Below are 13,347 nucleotides of genomic sequence, written 5' to 3'. Positions count from 1 at the left end.
GGTTACAGCTGGTCCCCTAAGTGCAGAGACTGTGGGCCTCCAACATTGAGAATGGGGGAACGGGGCATCTGGGAACCCTCTAGGAGCAGCCAGGAAACTGCTGGATACTGGCAAGTGCTCTAAGCCGCCAACTAGTGCCGCTGGGAAAGTCAGTTTCAGGTGAGTTCATTTTATGCTGATGTCATTTTACAAGAGTTTGGGAGAGTTTTCTCATCCTTGGCTGCAGGTTGGAATCACCTGGTGTTTTTTAAATGCTGCTGCCTGGGCTCCACCCCTAGGGATTCTCATTTAATTGGTATTGGGTGCATCGTAACTTTGGGTTTTAAAAGCTCCCTAAGTGGTTATGTTTAGAGAAGGTTGAGAATCCCTAATTTAGGAAGTAAAGACCTACAAGGCGATAAAGACTCGCATGCTAATAATATCAGATATATCACAGTTACTGGGGAAGGGATTGGGGGCCAGAAAAACATGTAGTCTTCGATCCCCTTCAGCCTCACTTTTGGCTTAGGCGGAAAGACAACACAAAATTCAAAACAAGACCCTCAGGGATACTGCTACTCCTGAATGACAATCTTCTAAGCAGAGCCCACTTTCGGAATAGGATTTGTAAAATACACCAGTAAAATAGTAGAAAAATGTATTTAGTGGCTGGGCGCAGTGGCTCACGCCTGTAATCCCAGCACTTTAGGAGGCTGAGGTGGGCGGATCACAAGGTCAGAAGATGGAGACCATCTTGGCTAACACAGTGAAACCCCCTTCTCTACTAAAAATACAAAAATTATCTGGGTGTGGTGGTGCACACCTATAGTCTCAGCTACCTGGGAGGCCGAGGCAGGACAATCCTGTGAACCCAGGAGGTGGAGGTTGCAGTGAGCTGAGATTGCACCACTGCACTCCAGCCTGGGAGGCAGAATGAGACTCTGTCTCCAAAAAAGAACAAGAAAAATGTTTTTAGTAATAATAGTAGAAAAATAGAGAAGTACTTTACGCTGGCGAGTAATGACAGTGAAATGTTCTAATCCTAAAGGTAGTATGATTCCACCTCAGGAAGCTAACTTCTTCCTCACCCAACTTCTCCTTTTTCTAGTGACATCTGTCTCTTCCTCCTCAAGTTTTGACTATTATTTAGTAAATAAAAAACTACCACTCTGAATATGCTCATGCACCGCATAATGATGTTTTGGTCAATGAGGGGCCGCGTATGTGACAGTAGCCTCATAAGATTATAATAGAGCTGAAAAACTCCGATCGCCTGGTGATCTGTGTTAGCATCGTTGACAGTATTCAGTACAGTAAGATGCTGGACAGGTTTGTAGCCTAGGTATGTAGTAGGCTATACCCTCTAGGTTTGCGTAAGTACTATATACTCTATGGTGTTTGCACAGTGAAGAAATCCCCTAATGACCCGTATCTCAGACCGTAGCCCCCTTTGTTCATCAACAAATGACTGTCTAGCATTTCTTCACAAACTTCTTCAATATCCCTGTGGGCTCCAAACTCCAAACAACCTAAAGTGTCCTAAAAGGGAGTAGGAGCAATATACTACCAAAAAAACCATATATGCCAGATTGAGGGACAGTTTCCCAGTGGGAAAAAGAACCAAAACCAGATTCAAGAACCTCCCTCCCTGCTGCTCCCCACACCAGCTGACTTGAAATAAGTTTTTTTCCATTTCTGCCCCACCCCATTCCAGTACTCCCTTCAACAAGACTTTTCAATAAAGACATGTTAGCACTACATAGTCACAATAATTATTATCCTCCTTTTCCTTAACAATTGTAGTAACCTTTTTCTCCCTCTTTTGCCTTCAGTCTTACTGGGCTATTTTCAAATTCTCTGCATTCTTTTCCTTATAAGGAATATCTTTCCTTGATCTATCAGTAGCTCGTCTGAAAAAGCTAAATAAACGTCCTGCTGGAATTTGCGGGAGACAAGCATCTCCCATTTAGCCATATACAGAGCAGGCATCCGATCTGCATTAAACAAAGCAGGCTCAGAGTTACGTACGGTTTTTGGCTCTTTTTCCAAAGCCAGGTAAGTTTATAATTTAAATGTTTTTGCGAAATCAGTGCTTCCCCCAAACCCCCTTTCCAGGAACCCTGATTTTCACTGAAAATTTCTTTTTGGCAGATTCCAAATGTCCTGTCTGGATTTCTCATTTACAAAGCACACCTGCACATACATCTCCAGCCTTTCACGCTACAAAGAGCCTTTACTAATTTCAAGACCTGAGACCCTTCAGTAATTTGCATGTTACTTTCATACAAAAAAATTCTGCTGTTGCCCTTGGTGTTTCAACTGTTGGCATAGCTTTCCCTGGGGCTCACGCATTGTTGGAATTGTTGCCAACTTCCCAAGGAATTCTTTTCTAATTGGGCCTCTAGGCTTAATTAGCTTTTAGAATGGAATCCAACGGTGTGAAAAGAAGTTGGTCCTTTGGCTTGACTTTCAGAGGCAGAAGAGGCAAGCTCTCAATTAAAAAGCTTCCAAAGGGCGGTGGACAAAGAGCTAGTAGAGCCTTAGCTGTGTGCATCACCCCTGCAACTATGTGGTGGTTGTCAGAAGGCTGACAGGTGGGGGTGGGACGAGCAGGAGGGGCAGGGGGCAGCTAGCTCACTATACCATATAAAGCACTGAGCTATATATAACTCAAAGCTTACTTTCTGAATCTAGTGCCTTCAGACTGCAGACCCAAGCAAGTATCACCTTCCCAGGCAGACCTTTAGGGGTCGATTAAGGCTTCGCTAGTGAGAAAGGAAGCCTCAAAGTGTCTCTGTGCCCCACCATCAAGTGCAGCCTTCTAAGTAAAAGTACTGCTGTGCCATCTCTTTCATTTAGAGGCCAGGTTCTCTGTACCTGACAAGACCCACCACCAAAACCCAGAACTTCCCACCCACTGGAGATGGTGAAAGGAAACAAAGTGAGGAAAACCTGGCATTCTCGGCACAAACCTTGGTGATGACGCCTGAGGGGTTTTCTGCCACCAGGGAAGCGAAGTTCACCTCCAGAGTCCAATTTCAGCGGCTCTATTCTCCCAGCCTCTCATCCACCCACCTCCACCCCAGGAAGGTAAAGGAAAGAAGAAGAGAGGAGTAGATGAAATATAAATGAATGTGTGCAGTAGCAGTCAGAGGCGGCATCCAATGCTCTGGGCCATGGCGGGGCTGTGTGCAGGTGTCCAGCAGGAGGAGGTAACCTTCCTCTATTGCTCTCCAGCCCTGTGGTGACCAAGAGTGGCCACGCAGGCAAAAGGTGAGGGAAGCAGTGTGAGCGTGCACTTACATCGGTGGCCTTTTTCTCTGCCAGCTCCAGCTTCTCCTGGGCATCTTTGAGAGCCTCAGAATATTTGTCCAGTTCATCTTCGGTGCCCTTGAGTTTCTTTTGCAGCGACACCAGCTCATCTTCCAGCTGGGAGTTGGCCAGGGGGTATGGGGGGGGGGTGCAGCAGGCAGCGTGATCCCAAAGGGGAGGGGTGTGGGTGCACAGAACCAGAAGGACAGGGACAGCGGGAGAGAGAGAGGGAAAGACAGGGAGGGAGAGAGAGAGAGAGAGAAAGAGTTAGCCATTCGTGTGCCGTGCCGTGCCGCGCGCCCAGGGTACCTTGGCGGCGGCCTCCTCGGCGGCCAGGAGGCTGTCCTCCGCCTTGTGCAGCTCCTCCAGCACCCGGTCCCGCTCGTCCTCCGACACCCGCAGCAGCTTCTCCTTGGCCGCGATGTCCTCCTCGAGCTGGGGGCAGCGGCGGGCGGGCGCGGGCGGCCGGCACGGACCGGGTGTTAGACACACACAACATACGGGCGTCGGATTGGCTGGGGCCCCTCGTGCTCGGGGCGCTGCCGAGTTGGAGTGCAAGGGACCCGAGGTAACCTCCTCTTGACCCTAGCTGGAACAGCTCCGCAGCTCACCCCGCACACCCACCTGCCCTGGGACGGGACTCCTGCCGAGGTCACAGCGGGCTCAAGTCCACTACTTGGGGATGCAGAAAAACGCCACTGCTGGCCTGGCTTTCGGGCTGTAGCCCTCATTCCGTCCCATCTTATTTCTTAGGAAACAACTCCATGAGCCCCCTCTCCTCCCCCGTTCCTTTCTCCGCAGTCAAAAGTCAAAAAACTTCTAACACTTGAGTTACTTGAGTCCCTTTCTCCATCCCTCGCCCTTCCTTCAAACGTTCCCAGGAACCTGGTGTCCTCCTCCCTTTCCCCAAACTGATTTCTGGTCCTGAGAATAAAGCGCCTCTAGGACTTGACTTCGCGGGCCATGGGAACCAGAGAAGAGAAATAAGCGTCCTCAGACCAGGCTGCAAAGTTAATCTAAGCCTGGCTCTTGCGTCTCCCTTCCTTCTTTCCAGACGCGCGCCCTGGCCGCCCTGGGTGGTGGTGGGGGTACTGTAGTGGCTCCCCGAGTCCTCGGGGTGGGGGATCCAGGCGGGGGTCCCGGCGCTCGGGGCTCGGGCGCGGGGCGGGGGAGGCGCAGACCTGCTTGCTCCTGTCTTCCGCCGCCTTCTTGTCGGCCTCCGCCTGCTCAGCTCGATCCAAGGCGTTCTCCTTGTCGAGCTTCAGCATCTGCATCTTCTTCTTGATGGCGTCCATGGTGGCGGCGGCGAGGGGCCCTGGGGCTGCGGCAGGAGGGGTCGGGCGAGCGCGCGGTCGGGCGGAGGAGCCGGAGTGCAAGCGCGGAGCCGCCTGCTGCTCCCAGATATGTACTTTCCCAAGGGGGCGACCGCATTCCTCAAGACAGCCAATACTTTTTTGGAAAAGCTTTTTTCTCCTGCCCCCCTTCCTCCTCTCCTCCCTCCGCCCTGTGCCCCCTCCCTGCTCCTCCCGCGGGGGCTGCTCGCCCATTCGCTGCCGCCCGCCGGCCTCCCAGTTGACGGTGGATATGACTATATATGGGGACCGGAGCCGCCGAGGCGGTGGCCGGGCGAGGACGCCCTGTTTCTAAACCTGCGCGCCTGGGAGAGGGCGTTGGGGCAAAGTCGGCGCAACCCTCCGCCCTCCGCGCCCCCTTCTCCCAGGACCCGCACCCCGCCATTAGGGCCCCCAGCCGAGCCCTCCCTGAGCCTCCGGGGTCCGAGGGTGCGCAGGGCAGGTGGTGGATGCGCGTCACCCCCCTGCTTAGTCGAAGACCCGGGGGCTTCCCAGCCGCCGCCGCGCCCCGCGTCCAGGACCTTGTGCTCTGGGCACCCGCCAGCGCCTCCCTGGCAGCTCTCAGCCCGCCAGGTGTCATTCTGGGCGCTCACGCTCTGGAAACTCGACTGGAGCAGAGAAAGGGAGAGCGTGGGGGGAAAGCCTGGGGCAGCTTCTGAGACTTTCTCTGCGGGCGCGGGTCAGAAAGGCAGAGGGCGGCACAGTGACGGTACACGGAGTCTTGTTTTCTGTGTGCCCTTTCCCCCAGCGGAGGGACAGTGAAATACTTTAGGGACACAGGACTCAGTGGCGTAGTTCTGCGCTTGCTGTGCGGTGCCTCCAAAAAGGTGCGCGCGTGCGTGTGCGTGTGTGTGTGTGGGTGTGTGTGTGTGCGCGGGCCCGCGCGTGTGCGTGTGTGTGTGTATGTGGGTGCGCGCACGCGCAAGTGGCAGTTTAAGGGGAAAGAACATTGAGTTTAGACTCCCGCAACTTGGCCTGTGGTCTCTACTCTGCCACCAGCGACCATGAGACCTTGTTTGCTGCCCGCGGCTTCCTCAACTTTAAATCCAGGGGGTACATGATCCCCGAGATCCCTCCAGATCTAACTTATCATTTTTCTTACATTGATTTTAGGGAGTCGGCCTTTCCGTGTTAGATGCTCAGGTGCCAGGTTTCAGAAAACAAGGGATAGGTGTTATCCTGACTAAGTCATTGCAACCACAGCTGCAGGTGTGAGGAGGGAGTAGGCCTGGCAGGCTCTGCCTTGAGCGGTGCTTGGAAGCAGGATTTTCCCCCAACACTTAGGATTTTTAACTCTACTCCTTCCATCCCCCAAGGGGGAAAGGCTAGTTTTTTTCAGAGCTTCCGTGGAAGGGGAGGTGAGGGGGTTGCTCCCAGCCCCTGAGATCAGCTGAGGCAGGGTTGTGGTTGTGAGGATCTTGTTAATAGTCTCCACAGAATAATTCACAGTCTGTACTGCATGGATACCAAATATTCCCCGGACGGTATCTGAGCAGATCAGGCAGGCCAAACAACTTGTTAAGTCCTTCAGAGAATGATCAAGTTCCTCTCTAGGATTTTATCAGGTTTCTTCCACTAACCCAACTGCCTAGGAGGGAAAAAAATACACCGACCTAATGGTCAGAACATGAGATCTGTGTGCATAGGGGCTGCATGGCACGGAAATTAACCAGAGCCCTTTAATCACAGGTGGGTCAACTTAGCCACTGGAACAGTGACAAAGTTCCAGGCCTGTGGATGATATCCAGATGCATGGACTCTAGGGAGCTGACTCCCCAGGTTGGAGCTCAGCAGAGGAGTCAAGAATAGGGAGGTTGGAGTTAGTTCCCAGGATCCAAACCTGGCCTGGCCACTTCCTTGCAGTGTGACCTTAGCCACGTTACAACCTTTCTAAGCCTGTTTTCTCACTTGTAAAAAGAGGCAACTGAACTGGAGGAACTCCTTGAGGGACTTAACTCATGTTACTGACTTTTCTTTTCTCACTGTGCCAAATGTAGCCAAGGAACTCATTAAATCTTCCTTAAGTGAATTATGCGACAGGCAATTTATCAAACACGGCGTTATTGAGCACCTGCTGTATACTAGGCAGGTGCTGGGCTCTGGAATCCAAAGAATGAGTAGCACAGGTGTTTGTCCTCCAGGTGTTTGCATGAGCAGGGAATAAGAATTCACAGGAGGAAGAAACAGAAATGACCGGGTCAGAGCAGGTGGGAAAAGCTTCTCTGAAACAAAGTGACTTTTTTTTTTTTTTTTTTTTTGAGACAGAGTTTCGCTGTTGTTACCCAGACTGGAGTGCAATGGCACAATCTCGGTTCACCGCAACCTCCGCCTCCTGGGTTCAAGCAATTCTCCTGCCTCAGCCTCCCGAGTAGCTAGGACTACAGGTGCGTACCACCATGCCCAGCTAATTTTTGTATTTTTAGTAGGGGCGGGGTTTCACCTTGTTGACCAGGATGGTCTCGATCTCTTGACCTCATGATCCACCCACCTCAGCCTCCCAAAGTGCTGGGATTACAGGTGTGAGCCACTGCGCCCAGCGAAAAAGTGACTTTTAAACTGATTTTATTTTTTATTTATTTAATTTTTTTCTTGAGACAGAGTCTTGCTCTGTCACCAGGCTGGAGTGCAGTGGTGCAATCTCTGCTTACGGCAATCTCTGCCTCCTGGGTTCAAGTGATTCCCCTGCCTCAGCCTCATGAGTAGCTGGGACTATAGGTGCACCACCATACCCAGCTAATATTTTGTATTTTAGTTGAGATGGGGTTTTGTCATGTTGGTCAGGATGGTCTCAATCTCCTGACCTCATGATCCACCCGCCTTGGCCTCCCAAAGTGCTGGGATTACAGGTGTGAGCCACTGCGCCCGGCCTTAAACTGATTTTAAAGGAAGGGTAGTGGTTAGCTAGAGAGGAGGGCCATTGTATGAGCCAAGGAAAGAAAAAGGAATGTCTGGAGGTGGTTGGACAGTAGGATTTGGGGGTGAGTGGGAACATGATACTGGAAAGGAAGGTTGGGGCCATACGATAACGGGCCTTAAATTCTAGATTCAGACATTCAGACCTTACTGGGTAGTTTAAAGCCATCGATGTCTCTTCTTTTCACGTCTTCTTGGCCCAGACCCCCTCATCTAGGGCTATATTCAGAGGTCAAAGCCTGTGGTGTCCAAGTATGGAAATGGAGCTATACAACACTAACTTTTTTTTTTTTTTGAGACGGAGTTTCACTCTTGTTACCCAGGCTGGAGTGCAATGGCGTGATCTCGGCTCACTGCAACCTCCGCCTCCTGGGTTCACGCAGTTCTCCTGCCTCAGCTCCTGAATAGCTGGGATTACAGGCACGTGCCACTGTGCCCAGCTAATTTTTGTATTTTTAGTAGAGACGGGGTTTCACCATGTTGACCAGGATGGTCTCGATCTGTTGACCTCGTGATCCACCCACCTCGGCCTCCCAAAGTGCTGGGATTACAGGCGTGAGCCACGGCGCCCGGCCCTATAACACTAACTTTTAAAATCCTGTGGTACCATGTCACTGATTCCTAGAATGCTGGGTTAACAGAGCAGGTCCTGAATTCGATCATTTCTTTTCACCCCCGTTGAGATTCTGCCACATGTCGGGTCCAAGCCAGCTTTATGGACTGCACTGCCTGTGACCTTTTTGTCATGAAGGGCTAGGACACCCAAAATGTCATGACTTAAAGAACACATTCTTCTGTAGTGAACAGGTCCTCTGATCCTCTCCAGGTGTAGGCTTGACAGTCACGAGCTGTATGCGGTGTGTATTCTTGTTCTCCAGCAAACTGGCCATGACGCAAGGACAGATCTAAAGACTAACTAGAGACCTGGTGTTGTGGCCTGTCAGGCAATGATGGACTGGGCCACTCAGCTTCTTTCATTGCAGTTTGAACTAAGGAACATAAAAAATAGGAATCATTAGCTGTGGCTGCTGAAACAAAAAGGGATTGCAGTGTTGGGCCGGAAATGCCATGTGTAAAGGTGATTACGTTTATTCACAAATTTTCAGGCTTTCTCCCCAGTCAAGGTCTTGATAGCGTTGCACCTCGCACCCAATTAAGTTGGCTGTGGCCATTTGACTTGCTTGGGCCAAGGAAATCTGAGCGGAAATATGGCGGATACTTAAAGAGTTAGCCCATGTCTTAACCATGTTCATTTTTCAAGATTGTGGCTGCTTTGTCCTTGTGGGTTTTTGAGTGTCTCCTTCTTTCCCCAACTAACCTTTGGTGAACATGTAGTGACAGCAAGATGTAAATGTTTGTTATTTTAGGCCACTGAGATGGGGGGCTGTTTGTTACAGAAGCATCACTAGCTTCTCCTGACTGATACAGTACAAAAGGTGTGCGTCATTTAAGTTGAGAAGCAGAGAAGTGATTATAGAGAAAGAATGAAGCAGGCATATCGAGATACACAGAAGCACCATTTAGAGAAAGAGACAAGAGAATAGGACAAAATTTCAGTTCCAGGGTTCCTTATAGTAACCCCCTGTATTTCCTGAGGTTACATGAGTGAGTCTATATTCCTTTAAAGTAAAAACCTTACCAAATCATGGTGGCATGACAACCTGCATGACATTCTTGGCCTAGAGGCTCATGTGAACACCACGAACATGCTTGGAATTTCCATATTTCTCCAATGCTTGGTATTCATTCATTTCTCAATGGATGTTTGTTAAATGATTTTTTTTTTTTAAATGACTGACAAGTCCAACTTTCTTACTGACTTACAAGTAACTCTGGGCAGATAAAGTAACAAAACTAGGTTCAAAAGATCTTGTTTGCATTCAAAATACGGGCTCTGTATTGTGTTTAATGAAGACTGACTGAATCTAAGTATTGTGATAAAGTAAGACAAATGTCTCCAAATATTTAACACCTTTTGTGTGCAAGACATTTAGGGCTTATGGGATCAAGGGAAGCAGATAAAAGACATGGAACTTCTTCTGTAGGAAAACTGTGTGTGTATGATGCAGGGCGAACCCTCTGTTTGGGGGTCATTTAACGTATATTTCCAATGACATGACCATCAGCCCAGATGGTCACCTGGGGCCCCCTATAGTTATGAGGATCACATATCCTGGGTTTTCTAGGGAAGCTTTAATATTAAATATATTGTCTTTTTCCCCTCCATAAAAGCACTTGTATATGTCATACTACAGTTTTCAATCTTTGGTCACAAAGGAGAGTCACCATGAGCGCCATTTCCCAATGTGGCACCTATAACAGGAATACTCACTTGAATATGTACGTCAGCGTTTGTTTGTTTGAAGAAACAAAATGAAAACCTAATTACCCGAGAGTCACCCCTTGTTTAGCAGCAACAGCCCCTGTGTCTACGGGGACTCCCTCAGAGTCAACGGTGCTGACTCAGGGAATTAAGGGAAAGTGAAGAATCTACAATTAAACTGAGAGGCGATTGCTTCTTCCACTGGGTTTTGGAATGCAGCGTTTTATGCTCACAGCTTAGTGTCCCCGGAACAAGATACGGCACACTCTCCTCATACACTGGGGAGTTTTGTTTCCCAACGGTTTGTGATGCCACCATCAAGGGCCCACAGAAAATATGCTGTGCTTCCTAGGGGCGGGGGGGTGGGGCTGCTTTGGAGCTCTGGGAAAGGTCTTTAGGCCGTTTTTGAGGCTTGCCTGCCTTTGCTGTTTAGTAACACACAGCTGGTCCTGATCCTGCGGAGAGGCTCTTGAGCACGCTTGTCACCTGGAATGTTTGCATGGGCAAAATGATTCTCCCAGTCTAAAAAAAAAGGGGGGAGCATAGGAGTTTTCCTGCCCTACCTCTTATTGTCTTTCAACAGGAGCGACTCATTGTAGATTTAATCCAGCTCCAAATGTGGGGGAATGTAGCTGTCTTAAGAAAGGCGATATTCCCTCATGTCTGTATATCTTACAAAGCGCTTTCAAGTTCTTTACCTCCTCCTCCCAATCTCATGACAGCATCAGGATGAGTTCTCTGATTTTCACTCTGTAGATGAGAAAACCAGGCCAAGAACAGTGGCTCATGCTTGTAATCCCAGCACTTTGGGAGACCAAAGCAGGACTGGGCAAATCTGTAGAAGCCCGCCCCTGCCTCCATCTTTATAAACAAATTTAAAAATTAGCTGGGCGTGGCGGTACACACCTGTGGTTCTAGCCACTCGGCAGCCTGAGGCAGGAGGATCGCTTGAACCCAGGAGTTCAGGTTGTAATGAGCTATAATCATGCCACTGTACTCTAGCCTGGGTAACAGAACGAGACCCTGTCTCGAAACAACAACAGCAAAAATAACCAAACCCTACACCAAAACAAAACCACACACACCAAGTGCAGTGACTAGTTCAAGACCACTGAGCTGGGAGGCAGCAGTGCAGGGACAAAAATGCAGATATCCAAACTCTCAGTAACAGTGCTCATTCATTCATTCATTCCCAGCCTGTTTCCATGTTCAGTTTGATTTCATATTTATTTTATTTTATTATTATTCTTGAGACAGAGTCTCGCTCTGTTTCCCAGGCAGGAGTGCAGTGGCACAATCTTCCCTCAGTGCAACCTCTGCCCCCTGGGTTCCAGCGTTTCTCCTGCCTCAGCCTCCCGAGTAACTGGGATTACAGCCATGTGCCACCACACCCAGCTAATTTTTGTATTTTTAGTAGAGACAGGGTTTCACCATGTTGGCAAGGCTGGTCTCAAACTCCTGACCTCAGGTGATCCACCCACCTCGGCCTCCCAAAGCTCTGGGATTACAGGCGTGAACCACCGCGCCTGCCCTGATTTCATATTTAAAAGCAATACACTATAAGGTGAAGAGGAGAGGGGGCCTTGAGAGGTCTTTTCTACATGCAGAACATGGTTAAAACATGATACTAACAAGGCTAAGACTGAAAGGGAGACTTAGCCTGCACGGGACAGCTCACTACAGCATCCTGGCCTCCTAAACCCTTTCACCCACTGTCAGTGACAGGAGAACCTGCTGAGAAAATGTTAAGCCAACAAAATTTTTTTCCACTCTTGTGTTTATGAGCAAAGATGGGATAATAAAGATATCTTGAAGACAGAAAGGCGAGTATGTAAATTTTCTTCCCAGTAGCTTTATCGGAGGATTTGAGAGAATCAATAGAAATCTACACTCGATTCCCTCAAAACCCTTGGGTTTGCAAAGGAATGAGTCACCAGTTAATCCAGGCAGTATGTTTGCGGGGCAGTGGGGAATGAAGACAAAATTTGGGATGAAACAGCATCTAGTGCCTCCTTAAGACTCGGCCTATGCAGAAACAAAAGAATCCGTACAGACTTTGCAGTCGAGAGCCTTGAGGGCCACAGCTTGGGATGGTTTCAATCATGACTTCCTGGCAAACCTCACATTCTTTTCATATTGAATGCCACCTGTTCATTTTTATATTTTTATGCTTGCTTCTCAAGTTTCTGCTGATGTCCTTAACAGGAGCATATATGGAAGTGACCCTTGCAGCCTCCTGAATGGCAAGCAGAGCTCTACCCTTCCTTTGCAGATCACGAAATCGATGCAAAAAAGCCCATGGAGGCAGATGGCCCAGGTGCCTCTCCTCTACTTGAGGTCTGGCTACAACTCATTCAGGCTCTAGGAGGCAGCCGTGTTAGGTAAATTCAAAATTGGGATTTCTAAAATTTTGTTTCTGCACTTATGCCAGGTCCACTGCTGACAGCTTCCTTCTCAGTGGAGGTTATTTGATTTAGAGGCCTATGGGTGGGCCTAGGTTACCGAAAGTAAGCAATGGGCTTCCTTTTGTTTTTGTAAAGACCCTTTCTTGGCAGACTAGCAACACCCATTCCCCCAACATTTAATTGGTTTACATGTAGGTTTGATCAAGCTCTGTATGTGGGGGAATTTAGCTATTTCAAGAATGGTGATATTCCCATATATGTGTATAATTTAAAAAGCACTTACAAATTCACTACCTCCTCCTACCGGCCTCTTATGACAGCACCAGGATGAGTGCACTGAAAGCAAAACCTTTACCCCAAAGTTTAGCACTTTCTCCTGGGACCCTGCGTTCTTAAGAGAACCTGTTTTCTTGCTTTGATGGAAATTGCTATTCCTCAATAGAAAAGCTTCTTTGAGAATTTTCTCGCGAGGACCGCTCAACCTCCGCAACTTCAGTGGAGGAGGAAGCCAGATTTTTCTTACTGCTTAAGGCAAGGAAACTCTCTGTTCTTTTGCTGAGGTCCTGCTGCTTGAGGAGGGAGCTCTGTCAGGGCTGCGGGCGGGCAGAGTTCCAGAAGAGGCCCATATTTTTAGCATGGCCTTCTTCACGTCCCAGCACCTGCCATGATCTGTAACCCAAGGAGCTACTTAAATGCCAGTGAGATGACTGAGGACAAGGCAGCCTGAGCTAATGTCCTAAAATACCACCCAAGGGAGGTTTTGGTTCTGGGAGCCATGTCATTTCTACCTCTCCTTGTTCCTTCCTAGGCGGTGGGGCTATTATAGATTCTGGCTGAGAAGTGTGACATCTGCCCTGGGAAGAAGTTAGAAAAAAAAATCACTGGATCTGTCTACCTTGATGCCAGCCATCTACCCCGGGCTCCCAGTTTGCGTGGTGTGTGTGTGTGTGTGTGTGTGTGTGTGTGTGTTGTTTGTTTGTTTGCTTGTTTTGTTTTATGATTTTGTTGTTCCTTCTTCCCTAAGGCGTCCAGTTTCAATCTATCTTTCTTTTTTTTGTTTTGA

At 49.0% G+C, this 13,347-nt stretch overlaps 1 protein-coding gene and 1 long non-coding RNA gene across 23 annotated transcripts in view; one reads left to right on the top strand and one right to left on the bottom strand.

Moving 5' to 3' along the window:
• Nucleotides 1–4,669, bottom strand: part of TPM1 (tropomyosin 1) — a 29,728-nt gene extending 25,059 nt beyond the window's left edge. For 9 of the 21 annotated variants that reach the window (XR_013520685.1, XM_054240438.2, XM_003733889.6 and 6 more), the window contains exons 1-2: nt 4,473–4,669; nt 3,283–3,408 (exon numbers count right to left, since the gene is read on the bottom strand). Coding sequence is in view for 19 of the 21 variants with exons in the window: in XM_054240438.2 (XP_054096413.2) it covers nt 3,283–3,408; nt 4,473–4,586 (240 nt within the window). In the remaining 2 variants the exon portion in view is untranslated. Of the gene's footprint in view, nt 1–3,282; nt 3,727–4,472 lie in introns of all 21 variants that reach the window. The other 12 variants (XM_054240439.2, XM_002753206.4, XM_054240437.2 and 9 more) reach the window with 3 other exon arrangements.
• Nucleotides 4,670–4,911: 242 nt separating this feature from the next.
• Nucleotides 4,912–13,347, top strand: part of LOC108593353 (uncharacterized) — a 230,739-nt gene continuing 222,303 nt past the window's right edge. Inside the window, exons 1-2 of one of the 2 annotated variants that reach the window (XR_013520690.1) lie at nt 4,912–5,352; nt 6,909–7,027. This is a non-coding gene — a long non-coding RNA (uncharacterized LOC108593353). Of the gene's footprint in view, nt 5,471–6,908; nt 7,028–13,347 lie in introns of both variants that reach the window. The other variant, XR_013520689.1, reaches the window with a different exon arrangement.

Source organism: Callithrix jacchus, chromosome 8, assembly GCF_049354715.1.
Source record: "Callithrix jacchus isolate 240 chromosome 8, calJac240_pri, whole genome shotgun sequence".
Taxonomy (NCBI): Eukaryota; Metazoa; Chordata; class Mammalia; order Primates; family Cebidae; genus Callithrix; species Callithrix jacchus.
Note: the sequence above shows the minus strand (reverse complement) of the source record. Positions and strands in the feature narration are given on the sequence as shown.